Genomic DNA, 23,006 nt, shown 5'->3' on the forward strand with positions numbered 1-23,006 from the left:
TCTCTCAAAAACAGATAAACGTTTTTTTTTTTAAGTGGATTCTTATACATTTTGTCAAGTGATTTTCAATACAGATGCACTGGTAACTCAATAAAGAAAGAAGTCTTTTCAGTAAATTCTGCTGGGACAACTGGACAGCCACGTGCAAAGAAACAAACCTTCATCTATACTTCACTCCACAAACAAAATTTAACCTAAAATGGACCAGAGACTTAAATATAAAGTCTAAAACTATAAAACTTCTAAAAGTAAACACAGGAGAAAATCTCTGTGACCTTAGGAAAGATTTCTCAGCTATGTCACCAAAGCAGAATTCAGAAACGATTAATTGGACTTCATCAAAATTAAAGCCTTCTCCTTTGCAAAAGATGCTCTTAACTGAATGAAAAAGAAAGGCCACAAACTGAGAGCAAGTACTGGCAAAACATATGTAAGACAAAGGATTTGTATCCTAAATATATACAGAACTGTCAAAATCCCCAGTAATATGTAAACGAGCAACACAGTTTTGAAAACAAGCAAAAGATTTGAACAGACACTGCACCAAAGAAGATATATGGGTACAACAAGATTACAAAGAGACGCTTCACAAAATGCAAATTGAAACCCTAGTAAGAAACTAGGACGAACCTATTAGAATGGAGGGAAGAAAATTAAGAAAACCAGGCAGTAAGGACACAAAGCAATGGGAACTGTCCTATACTGCAGTCTCTTATGAAGTTAACACACAAGCCCGCAATCCCACCCCCAGGGAATTACCCACTTTGGCAAAATTCGGGTTCACAAAAGAAAGCCTACATGCCATGTGTATAGTGACTTTACTCATCATCATCAAAAACTGGAAAAAAAATCCAAATGTTTTTTTTACCGGTGAATGATAAAGTCAGGGGCATTCATACAGTGGAGCCCTACTCAGCAAGGGAGAGAAATAAACACCGAACAAACAACAGGGATGAATTTCAAATGCATTACGCTGAGTGAGAGAAGCCAGACACAAGAGGCTACATTCTGTATGATTCTGTCTACGTGACATTCTGGAAAAGGGCAGACTAAAGGGACAGGAAAGAGATCAGTGGTTGCCAGGGAACAGGAGTCAGACAAGGCACTGACGACCACCGTGGGGCAGGTGGGGATTCTGTGGTAGCAGGATTATTCTCTATCCTGATCGTGTGGTACTTATGTGACCATATGCATTTGTCAAAACTCAGAGCACTGAAGACCAAAAAGGGTGAATTTTTCTGTACGTAAATCATACCTCAGTGTTTTTAAGTGTCTAGCATTCCTACTCTACCATTATTAACACCTACAAATAGTATGTTAAAACATTTCTACATAAGGGCGCCTGGGTGGCTCAGCGTCCGACTCTTGATTTCGGCTCAGGTCATGATCTCAGGGTTCATGGGTTCAAGCCCCACGTTGGGCTCTGCGCTCACAGCACGGAGCCTACTTGGGATTCTCTTTCTCCCTCTCTGACCCTCCCCGGCTTTCATGCTCGCTCACTCCCTCTCTCTCTCAAAATAAATAAGTAAACAGTTTTAAGAATTTTCTACATAGTACTAATATACATCATCCTAAATGGCCTACACTTGGACACTATTTTTTAGGCCAGAATATTAGTTTTTCTGAACAAAGGTTTGCCTGTTAGAAATATATATAGGAGCACTTGGGTTGCTCTGTTAAGCATCTTGACTCTTGATTTGGCTCAAGTCATGATCTCAGGGCTTGTAGGTTTGAGCCCCGTGTCAGTCTCTGTGCTGGCAGCATGGAGCCTGCTTGGGATTCTCTCTCCCTCTCTCTCTCTCTCTCTCTCTCAAAAAGAAATAAATACACTTTTTTTAGAAGGCTAAATATATATGTACATCAAACCCACTCTGAAACTCTGAAGCTTTCTCCTGTTGTGGGGATTTAAAAAATTGTAACTAGCAAATCACTGTCCTTTATGATTTCCCTCCACACACAAATTGAACAGTAAAATCCTTTCTTGTCTTAATTCAAGCAATAAATAGTTCATTTGCTTCTGGGAAAGAATTCATCACAGTCGATTATTTTCACGTTTGCTAGCAGCCTGCGGGATCTGACCAACAGTCACATGGATAATTTGAAATGTTTGTTTGTTCATATCCATTTCAACACAACACATTGTGTTCTGTAGCAAAGTAATTATTTACACCTGGAAAAAAAAAAAATCAGAATCTTCTGTTTTTAGGGAAACACTCTTTACATAGGACCAAAATTCATGTCTGAAAAGGCATCACATAAAAAACCTGGACAAATAATCACCAAACTACTGAAGATCCCAAACATCGACACGTGAATCAAACCATGAGGCAGAATCAAATGCAAACCCATCACGTTCCTTTCTCATCTCAGAGAATCGCTGAGCACTCAAGCTTTTTCCCTTCCCTTTGCCTAACTACCAAGTGGGTGGAAATGTTTTCCTTTCACTCACTGGAAACAAAAGTGATGCTACATCAGCAGATAGGCTACAAAATAAAACATTAAAAAAAAAAAAACAAAAAACAAGATGACGCCTAGTTAAATGTGAACAAAACGACAAGAGGCTTCATTAGGGCGTGAGTTTTGCAATCACAGATCGTATTCAGAAAAATTAAACTGTGGAAGGAAAAGCCTAAGACCGCATCAAGGACAGAAAGAGCACAGGGTCCCAGGTGCAAGAGAAACGGGACAGAAAAGAAGGTGAAGGTGAATGTCGGCGGGAGGAAGAGAGTAACCAGCCCAGCTGAACTGGTGGATGGTGAAAAAGACTATCAAATGGCAAGTACTTCATAAATTGTAAATAACAGCAGAAGTGTGCAGTAAATGCAAAATCCATTGCTCTATTTTGGGAACCCACCACCCCCAAAATACTTAGATTTTAATTGACACGTTAAAAATGAAAAGTTGTGAATGGGAAGAAATGTTCTCCCAATTAGTGCTCCTGCTAAGAGGAAAATTTTTCACTAGAAATTCCAAATTTAGGGGGTGCCTGGGTGGCCCAGTTGGTTGAGGGTCCAACTTCGACTCAGGTCGTGATCTCATGGTTTGTGAGTTCAAGCCTTGCATCGGGCTCTGTGCTAACAGCTCAGAGCCTGGAGCCTGCTTCAGATTCCGTGTCTCCCTCTCTCTCTGCCCTTACACCACCCATGGTCTGTTTGTCTCTCTCTCTCAAAAATAAATAAACATTAAAAATATATACATATGTGTGTGTATATACATGTATATATGTATATATATCTATATATATACATGTATATACACACACATGCATATATATATATTTATTTATTTAAAAAAAAGAAATTCCAAATTTAGGCAGATTTACTCAGGAAGAAACTAACACTGCTACAATTTCAGTCATAAAAAAACAAAAGGAAGCTTAAAAAAAAACAGGATAGTAGGGGCGCCTGGGTGGCGCAGTCGGTTAAGCGTCCGACTTCAGCCAGGTCACGATCTCGCGGTCCGTGAGTTCGAGCCCCGCGTCGGGCTCTGGGCTGATGGCTCGGAGCCTGGAGCCTGTTTCTGATTCTGTGTCTCCCTCTCTCTCTGCCCCTCCCCCGTTCATGCTCTGTCTCTCTCTGTCCCAAAAATAAATAAAAACGTTGAAAAAAAATTTAAAAAAAAAAAAAAACAGGATAGCAAAATGTATTCTAACTTGGGCTTTTTTTTTAATCTTTATTATTTATTTTTGAGAGAGAGAGAAAGAGAGTATGAGCACGGGAGGGGCAGAGAGAGAGGGAGACACAGAAGCCAAAGCAGGCTCCAGGCCCTGAGCTGTCAGCACAGAGCCCGACGTGGGACTCGAACCCACGAACTGTGAGATCATGACCTAAGCCAAAGTCGGACGCTTAACCGACTGAGCCACCCAGGCGCCCCTAACTCGGGCTTTTTTTATCTAGAGAGAGCTCTGTCAGTTAACTGCTCTAAATGAATTCATGTTAGAACCAAATAGGCTCCACTGTATGAACGCCCCTGACTTTATCATTCACCAATAGAAAAACATTTGGATTTTTTCCACGTTTTGATGATTATGAGTAAAGTCACTATAAACATTGGCATGCAGGCTTTCTTTTGTGAACACAAATTTTTAAAAATGTTTACTTATTTATTTTGAGAGAGAGTGAGTGAGTGCATGAAAGCCGGGGAGGGGCAAAGAGAGTGGGAGAGAGAATCCCAAGTAGGCTCCGTGCTGTCAGCTCAGAGCACAACATGGGGCTTGAACCCATGAACCCTGAGATCATGACCTGAGCCAAAATCAAGAGTCGGGCACTCGACCGACTGAAAACTCCAGAAAACTGAGAAGTCGTGTACATGAGACAACCGAATCACTTACTGGGGATGTTGGAGAGATTGTGTAGAACAGAAGTGCCAGAGATCCAGGGTGGTCCGCGAATATTAGTGAAGTCTTAGAAGGGGAGGAAGATCTGGGCACGACAGACCCACAGGCTGGGCGTTAGTTAACCTCGGGAAAGAGCGGGCCCTACAGAGAGGAAGTCACACGCGGCTAGACCCGGACAACACTCTGCGGAGGGAAGTAAACCAGCCACAGAAGGCCAAACACCACAGGACTCCAAAACAGTCAAGCTCCTAGAAGCAGAGAATAGAATGGAGGTCACCAAGTGCTGAGGGAGGGGGGAACTGGGGAGCTGCTCCTTGGGGGGTCTAAAGTTTCAGTCATGTGGGGTGAATAAATTCGAGAGATCTGCCACTCATTACAGCGCCTGGAATTAGCAATTCAGTGTCGTTCTCTTCAAAATCTCACCGTCAGTGTTCTTACCACCAAGACAGCATCAACAAAAAACAAAAGAGCAGGAGGAACCTTCTGGAGATGACGGATATGTTTATTACCTTGGTTGTGGTGATGGTTTCATGGGTTTGTATGTCCAAACTCATCAAATTGTATACATTAAACATGTGCAGCTTTTTGTGAGGTTTGGTTTTTTGGGGGGGGGCAGGGGATCTATTATACCTCAATAAATTTTTTTAAGAACGAAAAAGAAGGGTGCCCGGGTGGCTCAGTCAGTTGGGCATCTGTCTTCAGCTCAGGTCATGATCTCGTGGTTCGTGGGCTGGAGCCCCGCATCGGGCTCTGTGCTGATGGCTCAGAGCCTGGAGCCTGCTTCGGATTCTATGTCTCCCTCTCTCTCTGAGCCCACACCCCCCCCACCCCCCACTCATGTTCTGTCTCTCTCTCTCTCTAATATAAATAAAACATTAAAGTTTTTTTAAAAAGGAATGAAAAAGAGGGGCACCTGGGTGGCTCAGTCAATTAAGCCTCCGACTTCAGCTCAGGTCATGATCTCACGTCCGTGAGTTCGAGCCCCACGTCGGGCTCTGTGCTGACCGCTCAGAGCCTGGAGCCTGTTTCGGATTCTGTGTCTCCCTCTCTCTCTGACCCTCCCCCATTCATGCTCTGTCTCTGTCTCAAAAATAAATAAACGTTAAAAAAATTTTAAAAATAAAAGGAACGAAAAAGAAAATGTAGGAAGGCAAATAATAACATAGGAGTCCAGAAAAAAAAACAAAACCCCGTAGAGACTCCAGGAGACAGTACGGATTGCCAGGAATGAATTCTGGTGATTTTCTTTTTTAACTAGTAGTACACCAATGCCACCAGGTCGAAATAAAGGGAAAAGATAATGTAGCTGGACTTCAGTAAGATGTGTGTCCACTCTCCCCGGACGTCCTTCACTTACACATTTATTCAATAAATATTTATGGACTGCCTAAGACATGCAGGCATCATCCTCCAGGCTGGACACACAGTGATGAAACCCATCCTAGACCACACTCGTCTACATGTCCTAACAGTCAGAGCGAGGGCATCACCGAGTAGAGCATACGTTAATGAACAGCCACCCTCTGCGAGCGCTGATACAGTTTATAGGACGGGGAGGTCCTAGGGCTCTGTCTCATTCAAAATTTGTGGCTGTTCCTTTCAAATAATATAGATGAGAGCACTAATTTCATGGTTATTAACGTTGTATGCGGCCTAAGGTACACAGGGACAAGTAAATAATTGGATGATTGAATTAGTGTCCAAAATCCCTTAAAAACCTGCAGCAGTGGGACAAACCTAACGTGACAAAACTTACAAAAAGGAAAACAGTTCATTTTTTCACTTGCTTCAAAAACATAAAATGCACTTGGGTCCAAAAAAAAACCCCCAAAACTCCACTGACATGGTTTATATAAGAAGATTGTGTGTGACAGACAACTTATCAGAAGCCTAAGTAAAAACTCCACGCGCATCGAGTATCAGGCATCAGTCTGAAGACTAGTTCAGAGCGAGGAAGGGGGTCATCCGTTCCCCTCTGCGCTGGCCGGGCCACCCCTGGCTCCGCGTCTGGCTCCAGGACCCACACTTCAGGAAGATAATTTAAGGGGCACCTGGGTGGCTCAGTCAGTTGAGCGGCCGACTTCAGCTCAGGTCGTGATCTCATGGTTCATCAGTTCGAGACCCGGCTCAGAGCCTGGAACCTGCTTCGGATTCTGTGTCTCGCTCTCTCTCTGCTCCTCCCCTGCTCGTGTTCTTTCTCTCTGTGTGTCTCTCTCAAAAATAAATAAAAAAATTAAAAAGGAAGGAAGGGAAAATTTAAAACCTAGCTTCTGTTAAGAGGAGAGTTACCAGGCTAGGGAGGGTTGGTTTTTCTGAAGAAACACAAGAATGAAAGATTCAGTGGGAATAGGAGAGGGTCCTCCAAATCTTTGGGGTTTTGGATTTCCCACGAAGGAAGCATTAGATTTGTGCGGGGTGGTCCCCAGGAGGTAAAATTAGGGCCAGCGGGTAGGAAATGCTAGGGAGCCAGCTTTCAGCCAGGTGGGTATACGGAAGGCATTGTTAACATGGTGTCCGAAGGTAAAACGAGCTGCTGTAAGAGTTGGGAGCGAATTGACATTCCCCAGAAGCCCCCACGCAGAGGCGCCATAAAAAACCAAAATGTTGGGGCGCCTGGGTGGCTCAGTCGGTTAAGCGGCCGACTTCGGCTCAGGTCATGATCTCGCGGTCCATGAGTTCGAGCCCCACGTCGGGCTCTGTGCTGACAGCTCAGAGCCTGGAGCCTGTTTCAGATTCTGTGTCTCCCTCTCTCTGACCCTCCCCCGTTCATGCTCTGTCTCTCTGTCTCAAAAATAAATAAACGTTAAAAAACAAAAATTTAAGAAAAAAAAAAAAAACCAAAATGTTTCAGGCAGGAGTTGAGGGTTATTCAGAATCAATAACCTAAAGGTTCCACTCAGAGCTGTTATGTCACTTGCTAGTCTACCCAGTGTGTCCCTTTTTACACACCACAAAAAGCAGAGAAGAATGTGTCTTACTTGGCTTTTAACTTGCGATCACAATTTGGTGTTGGGCACAACCAGTTCTAAGTTTTTTAATTTTTTTTTTTTTTTTTGAGAGAGCACAAGCAGGTGAGGTGCAGAAAGAGAGGGGGACAGAGGATCTGAAGCGGGCTTTGCGCTGACAGCAGCGAGCCCGATGTGGGGCTTGAACTCACGAACTGTGAGATCACGACCTGAGCTGAAGTCGGATGCTTAACTTACTGGGCCCCCCCCGCGCCCCCCCCCCCCAAAAAAAGTATTTTAAAATATAACAAAAGGGGTCTTTTCTCACCTCAGATCCCAAACCCCACCCATCCTCCCCGGAGGCAAAAGCTATTACCAGGTTCTCGTGTACTCATGGATTCTTTCTGGCAAGGTATGTGTGGGAGAGTCGGGGAAGGGGGGCACACACGGGTAAGCATGCAAATGCCCCTTTTTTACAAAAGTGGAAGCAAACACCACGCTGTCCTGCCCCTGGTTTTTTACACCTGTCAACACTCTACTCTGCTAGAGCACCTATCATCGTAACACCAATAACTCCCATACCACCACTGCAGAGGGGATGATGTCAGAATAACCTGGAAGTTTCGTTGGTTTCTATGTAGTTATTTCTGCAAGGGGAGCCTAGCTTTGCATTATGAGTAGAACTTGCTGCTTCAGCAGGAAGGGAAGCGCCTCTCAACGTGGAGCCCCATCAGTTGGATTTTTAGAAAACGTTAGCAAGAGGGCCTGCCCCTCCCCATAGAGGGGCTCCCCGGCCTTTCGCGGTCCTGGGCGTGCAGCGGGGTGCAAGCCCTCCAGTGCTCATGTGCACCGTGTCGTTCCCCCAAATCAGCACTCCCGGGCTGATTTCTAAAATTACTATCCCCCACTGGGTGTTGTATGGAAACCAATTTGACAATAAATTTCATATTAAAAAAAATCAAAATAAAAATAAAAAGGTTAAATAAATAAATAAGTAAATAAGTAAAATTATCACCCCCTCGGGCAGTCTCCAGTGCCACTGAGCTGCCTGCCTGCACTGCCCAGTTCTCTCCCCAGATACTGATTGTCTCCTGAATGCTCTGATTTCAAGGTGGCAACCATTCTGAGTGGTCTATTAACCCAGCTTTTTCCGCCAGACTGGCTACACTCGGCGCGTGTTTTTGCAGAATGCGTGTCACAGCACAGGAGCCTCTACTGGAAGTGCCACGTGCCCTGGTACCTGTCACTCTGCCACAGGCTTTTGTCACGGCTGCCCAGCCAGTCTCGACTGACGCACGCTTAGGCTGCGTCCAATTACTTGCTTGTGAAAGTGAGGCTGTAATTAACTTGGTGGGATTTCTTAGGCACTGAACCGTGTCCCCCTCAAAACTCATCTACGGAAATGCTAATCCCCGGTATCTCGGAATGTGACCGTAGCGGGACTTCCAGTCTCCAGAGCTATGAGAAATGCGTGTCTGTGGTCTCAATGACGAGGCTGTGCCACGTTGTTATGGCCGTCCCAGCGGCCGATGGAGACATGTGCTTCTGCAAGTCGTTTACTGTCTAACACAGACGGGCGATACGTCTGCACGCACCCATTTTTGGGAGGTGGACCTAAAAGGCAGGTGGTAAGTCAGCTCTGCGTAGAACTCATTACTCCCTCTGCCTATTTCTGAGCGCATAGACGATTCTGAAAAACTGGCTGCCTTATTCTTCTCACGGGCTTATGCTTCTGACTCAAAGACCACCCTTGTGCCTACCAAAAACACGATGTATTCTGATTCAAAGACACGTGGGGCCCAAGCCTCAGAGTTACTCAAACGTTGCTGATATCTAAGCTTCTGGGTAGACGGGATCGATTCTGGAGCAGTAGGGTCGTCCCCACGCCCTGGCCGGGCAGGGACAAAGGGGAAATCACACAGGTGTTAGTGCCAGACAGGCCTGGGTGTGAATACCAGCTCCACTACCTGGTAATGGGTGCATGGGCCTTAGCAAACGAATTACTCTCTAAACGCCTCAGATCACCCCTGGGAAATATCATATCTATACTGTAGTTAGTATGAGAATTAAAAATAATGTATCTAGGGGGCGCTTGGGTGGCTCAGTCAGTTCAGTTAAGTGTCCGACTCTTGATCTCAGTTCAGGTCATGATCTCACAGTTCGTGAGTTCAAGTCCCGTGTCTCTCAGCGCAAAGTCTGCTTGGGACTCTGTCTCTCCCTTTCTCTGCCCCTTCCCGCTCTCTCTCTCTCTCTCAAAATAAATAAACTTTAAAAAAATAAAAATAATGTATCTAAAAGACGTATGACTTGGTAGACAGTCAACACTTGAGAGCTATCTTTGTTATCATTGTTTCTGGACTATGAATTTCTATTCATAATTAACATTTCCAGGTCAAGAGAAACTTTCAGTGACCGTAGTCTGCCTTTCTGAGCTGCCATGATTATGTCAGTTTGGTAGTTTGGACTGGGGTAAAAGCAGGTGGAAACAAGGAACCATTGCAAATCCCATCTTTCGGCCTCCCTGAACATTCAAATTCCTATTGAATGACTCCTTAACAAAATGCAAATGCTCTTGAAAATGGCAATATGTAACTCTTAAATCAGAGATTGGCAGACATGTGGGAAAGAGGCCATGGGATGAAGTGATAAAGCACAGGTGCCCGGGACAGGTAAATGTCAGGGAGCGAGAAGAGACGGTCTCTGGAACAGCAGAGGCTTTGGCCCCCTCCAGAATGTGCTGACCGCTCACCATGTGCACCAGCATGAACCTAATGCCTTGTGACACCCTGTCTCTGTAGCTGTCACGTTCCCCACGAACAACACTGCCTGGCAAACCCCGTAAGACTGCGCCACTCAAACGTCCCCAGCAAGTCTGGGACATACGTGGCGTTTTGTGAATTTTTCCGGCATTCGTATCAATTCTCATAAAGAATAATTTTGCTGCCCGATGTTCCACCCCACAGTATTCCAGAGGAGAAAATGTACTCGATTCCTCCTTCCCATCCTTGACTCAAACCTTGTGATCAATGAGCTATTGTTCGATCAGCCCTTCTCAGGTAACATTCACACCGTAACATTAAATTAGAAAAGGTAAGACCTGATTCCCCTTACCTATAAAAGTTATATGATTTCTTTGTTCACGTTCAATTTGCATCGGTCCATTGGGTCACAAGTGTGCCAATTCCAATATAACCACAACGTGTCACGATTACGGGAACGCTTCACTCTGCCTGAGAGGATGCCAGATGACTCAAGGTTTCTATTTGAGTGCAGAAACTTGATTGTGTTACTCAGAGGGGAGATTTCTCACATTTATATAAATACCCACTTTTCTATTTGAAATAGATGGCCTGCGCCACCTTTGGGGGTACCAAGCTCCTTGTGTTTAACACCTGTCGTGACAAGTATTATTTTCGTTCATCATAAAATAGCCGATTACATAAATGGAGTTCTTCACTGGGGCGCCTGGGTGGCTCAGTCGGTTGAGCGTCCGACTTCGGCTCAGGTCATGATCTCACAGTTCGTGAGTTTGAGCCCCACGTCAGGCTCGGTGCTGACAGCTTGGGGCCTGGAGCCTGCTTCTGCTTCTGTTTCCCTCTCTCTCTGCCCCTAACCCACTCACATTCTGCCTCTGTCTCTCTCAAAAATAAATAAAAACATTAAAAAAAATTAAAAGAAAAATGGAGTTCTTCAGGAAACACGACACTCAACTGAACCCTTTGAGGGAGGCTAAGATGTGAGGGGCAGCGGGGGTTCCACCCGGCCCGGTTCTTGGGCCCTCTGGTGGTGGGCGGGCTGGCCTGCGGCCGGCTCCCTGGACTGGGCCCTTGACCCAGAGAAACCTGTTACCCTCTCGTCTGTCACAGCCCTCCAAACTCCCCTGGCCTCAGCATCATGCCCTCAGCCTCCCCCTGGACATCCCCAGTCTTTCTGTTCCCAATTTAAATTCTCAACATGGAATCAGAATAGCTCATCTCATTTCTGTGGCCTGACGTTGGCTCCAATCAGTTGGAGAGGGGTCAGAGAACCTTGTGAGGCTGCTCCCCTGACAAGGGGATGGGTAAGACGGCGTCACTCAGAAGGCAGTGAGGCATCATTAGTGACGGACTTGTCCCAGGGGCTTCAAGAACAGTCTCCTGGCTCTCATCAGAACTTGGAAACACATGGGGCGCCTGGGTGGCTCGGTCGGTCGGTCGAGCATCTGACTCTTGACTTCAACTCAGGTCAGGATCTCACGGCTCAAGCCCTGCATCGGGCTACGTGCTGAGCAAGGAGGCTGCCTGGATTCTCTCTCTCCCTCTCTCCAGCTCTGTGCTCTTCCCCCATTCATGTGCACACGCTCGCACTCTCTCAAAACAAATAAATTTTGGGGGTGCCGGGGTGGCTCAGTCAGTTGAGTGGCTGACTTTGGCTCAGGTCATGACCTTACAGCTTGTGACCTCGAGCCCTCCGTTGGGCTCTGTGCTGACAGCTCGGAGCCTAGAGCCTGCTTCGGATTCTATGTCCCTCTCTCACTCTGCCCCTCCCCGAGTCATGCTTGCTCGCTCTCTCTCTCTCTCTCTCTGTCTCAAGGTTAAATAAAACATTAAAAAATATTTTTTTATTTAAATAAATAAATAAATGTTTTACAAAAGTGGGGAGGCGCCTGGGTTGCACAGCTGGTTATGTGTCCGACTTCAGCTCAGGTCATGAGCTCCCTGTCCGTGGGTTCCAGCCCCGCATCAGGCTCCGTGCTGACAGTTCAGAGCCTGGAGCCTGCTTCAGATCCTGTGTCTCCCTCTCTCTCTCTGCTCCTCCCCTACTCACACTCTGTCTCCCTCCATCTCTCAAAAATGAATAAATGTTAAGAACTTAAAAAAAAAAAAAAAAAGAAGAAGAAGAACGTGGGAGACCCAAGTGTGCTCTCTGGGACTAAGCTCTCTGGGGTCGAACAGATTCCAACCTTCTCTGAGAGTCAGCTCTCTGCTGGGGTTCTGATAAAACCTATTGTCATTCATTAGCTTCTCCGAGATTTCAAAATTTCGACTACTTCCATTTCGTATACCAGAGTAAAAAGCCGCCCGTGGCCTGGAGCTGGGGGAGGCTGAGTTGAATCGGGAAGCATGTACAACGTCGCTGCTCAAAGGCCACTCTGATGCCTCACAGACCCACTGTGTTCGGCCGGGAAGGTTCTGGCAAGACTGCGAAGACTGGAAAACTCGAGGTCATTTTAGGCCATTTCAAGACTCCACACCTGCTTGTAGATGAATCCCTTCTACAATATCTCCACCAAGTGGCTGTCCAGCCCTCTGCTCCACTATCTCCAGTGACAAGAAACTCACTGTGTCCAGAGGCAACGCATCCTAACCTGAAACGACTTTACCCAAACTGTGCCGTGGACTGAGCCGCAGCCTCCTGTCCCTTTGGCGCCAGCCCAGTGTGACCCGAGTTGGTATCTCAGAGCCAGTTAGAACGTAAGACTCTGTGCTCCCGTGTCCGAGTGTGACTGAGCAAGTTGACCGCAACTCCCTTTGGTTGAGAGAAAAGAAACGAGCTCGTGCCTCCGCCCTACAGATACGAACGGGGTTATTTCCAGCACATGGAAACTGCTGACATACGGTCACGTCCACGATCACTTTTCCTTTCTTCTGCCACTTGGCAAGCCTTCGAACACCAGAAAGGTCCGTTCTGTGTCCTCTACACCTCCTCTCATCCCGGGCAAACATCCACAGCCTGTTTAACTGCGCCTCGTAGGAGAGGTTTCCAAGACCCTCTGCCACCTAGACTTCATTTCTGCTTGTCAACGCAGCTTCTGTTCCTCTCCCGCTAGTTTTGTTTCATCTTCCAGGTTAGTTTAGGGACAAACCGTGCCAGAAGCATCCTCCGAGAGAGCCAAGAGGGAGAGGCACAGAAGACACCACTCGCAGGGAAACCTGCCCTCGAGATGGTGCCAACCATTCCCCCCGACGGCCATCCAGAGAGGGCCCCTGTGGAACTTCAGGACTCGGCCAACCGACCCTGACCATCACGTCGGGGGGAAGGTTTCTCGCTCCTCCCAGCTGGCACCGGAGGGAGCCCTCTTCAATCCTGGCTCCCTTCCTTTCCAGGTCAAGGAAGTGATGGCTGGAGTGGTGACAAGACTGGACAGTGCAGGGTGGGGCTCTTCTCGGGGGCCAGCCTGTCTCTCACCAGCTCCGGCTGCCGCACCATCACCCAGACCAGGGCGCTTAAACAATAAGCATTTCTTCATCTCAGTTGTGGAGACTAAGACGTCTAAGATCAAGGACCCACAGATTCGGCGTCTGGCGAGAAGGCGCCTCCTGGTTCACGGCCGGCTGTCTTCCCAAGCTCGCTGAGGCCGCCAAACCAGGGCGCCAGCCCCACTCGTGAGGGCTCCACTCTCAGGACCGAAGCATCTCCAGAGACCGCCTCCCTCAACCATCGCACTGGGGGTCAGGATCTCAACCCAAGGACACACACGTGCCGTCCACACCGCAGCTCTTTCACTGGGCAACCCCACCTGCCAAGTGGGCAGTCTGAGGTGTTTCCTTCCCCTCCCTTCACTAAGTCCTTTCTAATCCTGAGGAATCATCCTTCCCCCTACGGAGCCCCCGCATGCAGGGGTGTGGCTGAGGCCCTGCTGTTACTCAGCCCTGCCTGCGTCCCCAAGAACAGGATGCCCGCCTGGGAAGATTCCTGTCGACTGTGAATGCTGGGTCTAAGTTCAGAGCCCTTCTGACCTGGTACAGCTCCCCAGGCACCCCTCTGGCTGTGCCCGCACCCCACATCCTGGGGCATCCTCCTCACCCCCATTCAGCCTCACACCCTCCTGTCCCCACCAGATGGCCACACAGCCCAAATACTGCCACCCCCACAGGACAGCAGCAACGTGGGTTTGTCACTTCCCTTAAGATGTCCTGAAGTCGGGGCCGGGGGCGGGGCGCGGTGGGTGCCTGGGCGGCTCAGTTAAGCGTCCGACTTTGGCTCAGGTCACGATCTCACAGTTCGTGGGTTCAAGACCCACGTCGGGCTCTGTGCTGACAGCTCAGAGCCTGGAGCCTGCTTCCAATTCTGTGTCTCCCTCTCTCTCTCTGCCCCTCCCCTGCTGTGCTCTCTTTCCCCCTCTCTCAAGAATAAATAAACATTTAAAAAAAAAAATTAAACAAAAAAAAGACATCCTGCAGTCAGAGGCTCCAGGTCAGCTTGGCAAGTCAGCAAACACCAGGAGTCTGTCCATCTCTCTGCTCGGCCGGCCTCAGCACCCCCACTTTCAACTTCACTTTCCCCTGGTGGCTGTAACACAGCCGTCAGAACTGCAGGTGTCAGGGCTCCATACAGCCCGTCCGAGGCCCGGAAGGCCACGCTCGCCTCAAGCGCCTTCCGTTAGCAACAAAACCTTTCCCTAAGCTCCCAGCAGACGCCCCTTCACGCCTCACTGGCCGGAGCTGAATCACCTGCCCGTGGCCCACCGCCCACCGCCCACCCTGATGCCCAAAGCACTGGGGGGGGGGGGGGGGGGGGGGGGTTGCCCAGAAAAAGGGGGGGCGGCTGGGGGATCCCAGCGAGTGGTGTCTGCGTCCCTTCAGCCGGCCTGCCGGCATCCTCCGCTCCCCGACAGGTGGCCCGGGTCAGAGACGCGCAGACTTCGGTTCCCCAGGCCAGGTGAGAAACGCTCCCCCGCGGCCCGGGGGACTCCAGATGATCTAGGAAATACAGGTTACAGCGCAAGCTCAGAGGACTCCTGCGTTTGAGAACAGCTATTTCTTTTATGCCTGTGGCCATCAGGGAAAGTACTCTGGCAGAGGCACAGCATCCTGCTGCGTGGTTTAAATGTCAGGACCTTCGTTCCTTCTGTCTGGCTGTAGCCTGTCATGGTGTATAGCATCTCTCAGCAACGGTGCACCCGGTGCGTCTAGAAGGGTCTCGGTCTTTCAAACTCGGTTTCCCATACTCTTGGCGGAGCTAAGCTCGTTTCAGGGGGTCTGAACACTGGAACTGGCTGAGGGTCTCACGGATCCCATCTGGCAGGGCTGGGAAAGGCAAGGGTTGTAGCTCTGGGGCCACGCTTTGGGAGAAAAATGCACTCAGACGGGAATGGGCTCAAGCCCCTGACCGTGTGTCAATGGAACCTCCAGGTCTGGTCACAATGGCTCGTTAGGCTACGTCACCCCTAAGCTCTATTCCTATTCCTGTTTGGTTGTTGTCGTTTTAACTTTAAATTTTCTCAAGCTAGCACTCATCCCTGATTTCAATCGGTCAGGCGTCTGTGAATCCTACTTTCGACATCAAACGCAACAGGTCTCGCTCCCTGCCTTGTGTTGTGCGCAAATTTCAGACCCTGAATCCTGGAACCAATAAAAGTCAAACCAGCCAGTCAGAGAAGCCACAATAACCCCTGTAAGAAAATTATTATAGCTCACTTCCAGGTTATTCAAATGCACAATTTAAAAAAATCCATTAGGGGCGCCTGGGTGGCTCAGTCTGTTAAGCGTCAGACTTCAGCTCAGGTCATGATCTTGTGGTTCGGGAGTTCAAGTCCCGCGTCAGGCTCTGTGCTGACAGCTTGGAGCCCGCTCCCGATTCTCTGTCTCCCTCTCTTTGCCCCTCCCCTGCTTGTGTGCTCACTCGCTCTCTCTCAAAAAGAGAATAAATATTTTTTAAAAATCAATCAATCAATCCATTAGAGAGCTTACAAACTCCATGAATGCCAACACTTCCGTGAAATGGTCCATTTTATTCTGAGGTTGCAACACCAGGGGCCATTTAATCTTTGGGAAGCTAAACCAGAAACCTCAAAAAGGCAAGTTATATATGCCTTTGCAGACAGCCTGATGCCTCCACAAGTCTGCCAGGAGCATGTCTAGAAGACTACTGAACACAGCCAAGGTTCCACAAAACCCTACCTCTGCCCGTCACACCTGCCTGGCCAGAAGCCATGATGGGTCCCTCTCCAGGCGTGCCTCGCCCACTTACAGAGCTGGCTGGGGTGAGAGGCAGGGACAGACACCAGACTACACACCGTCGTAGGGCATTCGCTCTTCGGAAAGAAATGGGGGGGCTACTGGGAAGGGACGGACGGTGGCAGCCAAAAATCTGACAAGTGCCCATGACTGTCACACGGTTTACTTCTTTCAGAGAGCTTCACACACACACTTACATTCACGCCCGTATTTGTCTCTCTTCCGGAATACACGTTTCCACAAGATTAGGGGTCCTTCATGTCTACTCACCACTGAATCGGACAGGCCTATTACACAGCAGACAAGAAGTATTCGCCGAATGAATGAACGGGTCCCCAGTTGCTTTTCATTTAAATGAAAATTCTCAAGCTGATCGTATTTTCGTGAGTTTAGTTAAAAATACAAACCATCTCATTTTATCAAACCTCCATGAAGACACAGTTTGGTATTTAGGTTACAGGTGTACGATCGGGAGCTCATTCCTTTTCTGTGATACACAGGGATTATTAGACCCACCATTTAATAGATTAACGTTTCAGATACATGAAGCCTATCTATTCACATTCAAAGGTTTTCCGTAACTTGTCTTTATCTAAATCAGTCAGGTCTCTTCTCCTAAACGAGAATATTAAATGAATGGCTACTTTCATAAAATAAAGATGCGACTAGCAGAAATAATCTGTGACTTCTTTAGTATCTAAAACGATAAGACCAAAGACTTTGCGTCATGAGTTTTACAAAAAAAGAGTCCCCTGTTCGGTGTATCATTATCCCAACAGAGGCTGGGGACGCTCGGGAAAGCGAGGCTCCAGGAGGTCAAGCCACTGGTGCAAGGCTGGTCGCCGAGCAGGGATGTGATCCCAGGTCTGGCTGCGCCCAAGCTCATGACGGCTTATGTTATTACCTATAACTCCTGAACGTCCTGCATCTCCTCTGAGCACCTCGCATCACATCTGACATACCATCCGTGGTGGCTACAGCTACGTCGTGATGTGCAATGCTGCCGATCATAGACACAAAACACCATCAGCCGGAAGGTACGTCACAACTTCAGAAATGGTCAAATGTGTGTGTCTATCCACACGTTTACACGCACACGTATAGACACCTCAGATCCAAGAAAATACAGTAAAGCGCTGGCCTCACAACAAATTATTCCTAATCAATGTTATAAAATAGGAGCGCCTGAGTCCTTTAGAAAACGTTGCCATGAAGTACAGAAAAAAAGAAAGACAAATCTTAAGTGTGAATAAAGTTAGATGAAACTGCAAACATTTCCTACTGCACAGCCTCTTTAAAAAGTGTTTCTGTTCATCTCTGGCATTAAATCATACTTTTTGTAGCGTGAAGAGCTGTTCACATCTCTCCCGCCCATCAACATTGACCATCCCCTGGTCATATTTTCATACATCAGAGCGCATGGGAAGGAAGACCACTTTTTTGAACATGCCACGAAAAGGGACTTTAAATCTACCTGCTGTTCTTAACTTCTGTTTGTTTTCCAAAAGTTAAGGAAAGTAATAGATTTTCGTTCCATAGTGAAGAAAAACAGACTCTTTGCTGACGACACAATTGTAGATCTCTATGAAACCGAAGACCACCATCACCTGGGAAACCACTCTCCATAAAGTCTACACTTGAATGACCGGCTGGAAACGTCTTCAGGGCCTCCTGCCTCGCAGCGTGCTCAGGTCGTAGGCCCACACGGTGTCTACCCCCTCCCCGGTGACGTGGTCTGGGGTCCAGCGAGGGAAAGGGAACCGGCAAGCAATGACTCTGGCGTCATCCTTCAGTTCAAGCTCGAGTTTCTCCTCCAACTGTGGCATCTGTGCAGAACGACAGTCATTATTTCAGTAAGCAGGGAGTCGGAGGAAGAGACTCCCAAATGCTCATTTGGATTTGAGGGCCTGAAAATACCTGTGCAGGAATTAGGAGCTGTAGAAAAGATCACTCCGGGGCATAAACACATTATCAAACGATCCATCAAATCACGAAAGTCACATTAGCAACGGTTACAAGAACATCTTCTATCAATCATAAAGTAAGCCATTTTTAGCAGAGATGACAGATTTCCCATTTTCTAACTAAAACCATGATGTGGCAGTCATTAAAATGAGAAGCAGCTTTATTTTCCCACCTAGCATCTCAATCCACCCTGTCTCAACTATTTCACACATTTTCCCACACATTTTAACATCTCTGAAATCAGGATACACCTTACAATGGACATAATCGTAGATTTACAACTGGCAGTATTTTTTTCTTTCTCAACAGCAATGGGGCATCTTAAAATTGACAGCATCTAGATTCAGTGAGATACGGTATTATTAAATTAGACCATGAAAAAACAGACTCTACCAACTTGAAATATAATGAAATATTTCATAATTCTTCAAAAATGTATCGATAATACACTGATAATTTGTTGACAATCAACATATCTTCTAAAAAGTAAAATCCTTTTATCATTTTTGTATCCTTTTATTACCAATCTACCTGCTGAAAACACTGTCATCGTAATCACAACGGCAAATTAACAATCGCTTAAAAATTTATCTTCAGATCCTACCAGCTTTACCTCCTAGAAGTATTTTTTCCACTTTCTTCATTTGTTATTCTGAAGTCATTTCAAATTTAGAGAACAGTTGCAAGAAGAAAACAAAGGACTCCGTACTTCTTTACCCGGCTTCACCAATTCTTAATACTCTGTCATATTTGTTCTCTCCAATCTGCCCTCTTCCTCTATGAATATTTTTCCTAAACCATTTGGGAATAGGTTGCACACACATGCCCCTTTGTTCCTTGATGCCTCAGTGCTTCCTAAGACATAAGCCCAGCTCAGTTATCAAATTCAGGATATTCAAGATTGTATTCCAATAATAATAATTCCAATCGCATTCCAATTTTGCCTAAAGTCCCAAGAACGTCCTTTATGATGTTTTTCCTTACGATGTCATATTGCATTCAGCTAGAATGTTTCCTCAGTCTACTTCAATCTGGAGCAGTTCCGTGACCTTCCTTTGTCTCATGACAGCTTTAGGAATACAGGCCAGTTATTTCCCCAGTGGCCCGCACCCTGGATCATCTGATGCGTGCTCGTGACGACTCAGCACGTGCATCTTTGGCGATGCCCCACAAGAGGGGCGGTGAGCTTCTCAGGGCCCCACAGTCAGGCACCCGTGAGGACTTTCTGCTTTGAGACTGATGGTCACCACCTGGCATCTCCATAGTGGGGTTACTAATTTTCCTTCATAATGAGTAATTTGTCAGACTTAGCTTGAGACGATGTAAATACCCTGCCGCTCATCGAACTGTCCCTCACGAGATGCAGCATTCTTGATGACCCGCCTGAGTCAGTTTTCCCTATACGGTTGCAGAGTGGCCATTTGCTAATTCCATCATTCCTTCCAGGCTAACAGTCAGCATTCTACCATAAGGAAGAACTCTCCCTTCTTTTCTACCTATCTACCTATTGCCATAAGTAACAGCTCCCAGATTCCTATCTCGTTCAATGGGTTGTAATCCACTATCACCCTTGTTTCTTCTGATGCTCGGACTGCCCCCGTCTGGCCACCAGGAGCCTCCTCAAGTTGGCTTCTCTCTCCTTTAGATGTGCCCCCAACAAATATTCTGAACACTTCCTTAGACTTGGGATCAACAAAATACCCCAGGCTTTTGTTATTGGTCCCCAACTCAGCCCTCAGATCAACCACCTCTCAAACATTCCTGGTTCCTCTAAATGGGAAATGCTATCTCAAAACCAAGACCTGAGCAAAACGAATCCCTTCAAAACTACAAACAAATCGACAGTGCTTCTATAAAAACTTTACTCCTGATCTGTATCTTTAAAAAGCGGCTTGGGGAAAGTCCTCTACATGGCCTAAAGCTACAGAGAGTCAAAATTCTAATTCTTCATTACAATTAATACCAATATAACCAAAAGTAAATTCCATTAAGGATGGGATATTTCTACTCTTTTAACAGCCAGTGAAAGATTTCTTTAAAAAAAAAAAAAAGAAAGAAAGAAAAAAAAGAAAGTTTTGTTCCTTGAGGGAAACATTAAATAGGTGAAGAATGAGACAATATGTATGTTTCCAAAGTATCAGAGATTTCTTACGGTAATTTTATTCATAAAAAGAATAACTGTAAACTTATTCATGTTACCATGATTCTTTTCTCTTTTATGGTTTCCTTTATTTCCCAATGACTGTCATATGCTAAGTCAAGATAAACCCACAAATGAAAGGAGCTATTTCAATCACAAGAAATTAACTGGCTAAATTACACATAAACATGCAACGAGCCCGGGTCTTGATATCACGCACAAAGAGAGGCAGTGATGTGTCATGTCTGTCTAATGGAATTCAAAATTATTCATACAATTATAGTCTCAAAGTGACACGAACTCGTCATATTCTAATTACATCTTCAAAACTTTAAGCCTAAGTTGAAACCAGCTCTAAGACATAGGACAACTTAGCCATACCCATGAGCAGCTCTTGAGCCCCTTGACGTCTCCCTCCTCCCCAAAACACCGGTTTCACTGGGCTCCTAGGGTAACCGCCACCCCCCCAGGGCTTTCCTCCTACCCAATGCCTCCTCTAGGGTCCTTGGCTGGGTGCCATTTGTCAGAGGCCAGAACTCCAGACCGACCCGCTCTGCCTCCCCCCGGGTGACCTCGGCCACTCCCGGGCTTCAGCTCCCTCGGCGACTGATGCGCAATCTCCAGCCCCCTCCCCTTCCTGAGTCTCAGACCCCCTCCGCCCACTGCCAACCTCACACCTCCACACACATCTCGGGCTTCACCTGCCCAAGGAACCCCCGGCCCTCCTCCTCGGTCCACACAGCCTGCACCTTTCCCAGCTCAGTCACAACTGCAAACTTCCAGTTAGTCCGGCCAAAGCCCTCAAGGTGCCCTTGGTCCCTCTTTCTCGCACGCCTCACACCGGATGTGCCGGCTCATCCTGCTGGCATCTCCACGATGCCTCTGGAACTTGACCGCTTCTGCCCAGACAAGAGCCTAGCACACCTACCGTCTGGATGCCTGCAAGAGCTCAGAACCCGTCTCCTGGCTTCCACCCACACTCGGCGTCCACACAGCAGCCTGAGATCCTCTGCAACCCAGGCAGGTCCTCTGCTCCTCTGCCCAAACCCACCACGGCGTCTGCATTCCAACAGCACGGCCCCCATTTCCCCTCTGACGTCACCTCTCCCTGCTCCTGCCACCCCCCCCCCCCCACCTGCTCCTGCTGGAACCCCACAGGCACGCACCCCTGGGCGCCTCCACAATGGCTCTGCCTGGCACGTTCCCCCTTACCTCCGCACGTCCTCTTCAGGGGCACTGTCTCCTCCCCTCCCTCTCCTGCTTTAGTCTGCCCCACGGCACTTACCTCCTGCTACTGAACGACACATCTTACATAGGTACCCCCAGGTAAGAGCTCCTCTCCTCACTAGTGTATAGGCACCTCGGGGCAAGGATGTTTCTCTTTCTCACGCACTAAAGTACCCAAGTGATTAGAACAGAACCTGGCACTTAGGGGCACCGGATAAATAATTGTTGAATGGATGGACGAAGGATAAAGGATTCCGTTGTGAATCATTTATCTTTATCAGAACACGATAACATTTTCGTTCATCAATTCACAACAGGATCTGTAACTAAAATTAAATTAGTCAGTCTTTGAAAGTTATGAAATTTAACAGCCCACTAGGAAGTGTCATTAACGGATATGTTTCTACCATCCTCGTTCATTCATTTAATGAGTATTTGAGTCATTACTTTGCGCTGGTGCCGCTGCACTGGGGGTCTGGGAGCAAAGACAGGCCGGCCCTCACTCTTGAGCTCACAGTGCGGTCCACACGGCAAACCTGCCGAAGCCATCATGTGAGTAAACACAGTCTCACTACGGAGAGGGAACAGGCACTGTGCAGATGGAAAACAGGGGCACTGGGGTCTGTCTCGTTGGGCAATCAGGGATGACTTCCTGGAGGAAAGGACACCCGACCTGTGAGTGGTCAGCAGCTCGCCAACTAGGCCCAGAGCTGGGGGGACTTAGGTCAGAGGGAAGAACACGGCTCACACAGTGGAGTCCAGGGGCCGGGAGAAGGGCAGGGGGCTGGCAAGCACAGAGCTGAAGGAAGCAGGGGCCGCTCCACGCCAGGCCTCAGGCCACGTGGAGCATTCAGGCCTTATCTTCACTGCTTTAAAGCAGCAAGACGTCCTGGGCGTGTTTTAAACAGGGCAGGACTGATCTTCTCACATTTTGAAAAGAACAAAAGCTCAAGTTACACGTGGGAATTTACCATGCTAGCACTGGATTTACCAGATCTGAACAAGATTCCTCACTCCTGGGGGGGTTACAGACACACCTGTTGAAATGAGTTTTGAGCCACAAAAGCTCAACAGTCAGTGCGGTATGAGAAGCGGGGTGGACGAGTTCTAGAACACCAGGTTTCCACCTCTCACGTTCCCTACGTACTCCCCTAGCTCTCTCCAGGCCTGTGTGGGCCTCAGCTGCCACAGGAACATTCATGCTCCGCTGGCTTTGCTGAGCCACGATGCCATGACTGGACTGCCGACCAGTGCTCAGACAAGGGAAGTGCATTTCACTAAAGACGACCCGATCGGGGCTCCCATGACTCCGGAGAGCAGAGCTGGCCTCCTGAATCCCCAGCCAGCACCGTCCCTCCCCTTCCCTGCTCCACGTAGGTGAAGCTCAATGAGGGTTACGAGCGGGGCCCTGCATGCATGAACGATCCCCTGTGGGTCCTGTGAACAATACACCT

General features: G+C 47.6%; 1 protein-coding gene across 7 annotated transcripts in view; it reads right to left on the bottom strand.

Annotated features, from left to right (window-relative positions):
• ATPSCKMT (ATP synthase c subunit lysine N-methyltransferase) overlaps positions 1 to 23,006 on the bottom strand; it is a 245,604-nt gene that overhangs the window by 211,345 nt on the left and 11,253 nt on the right. For 2 of the 7 annotated variants that reach the window (XM_040493920.1, XM_040493918.1), the window contains one exon: positions 16,591 to 18,046. The exons of the other annotated variants lie outside the window; for them this stretch is intronic. In XM_040493920.1, coding sequence (XP_040349854.1) covers positions 17,882 to 18,046 — 165 coding nt within the window. In that variant the 3' untranslated portion in view covers positions 16,591 to 17,881. Of the gene's footprint in view, positions 1 to 16,590; positions 18,047 to 23,006 lie in introns of those variants that run through there. 7 annotated transcript variants of the gene reach the window in all.

Source organism: Herpailurus yagouaroundi, unplaced genomic scaffold (assembly GCF_014898765.1).
Source record: "Herpailurus yagouaroundi ecotype Mexico unplaced genomic scaffold, PumYag 29, whole genome shotgun sequence".
Lineage (NCBI taxonomy): Eukaryota > Metazoa > Chordata > Mammalia > Carnivora > Felidae > Herpailurus > Herpailurus yagouaroundi.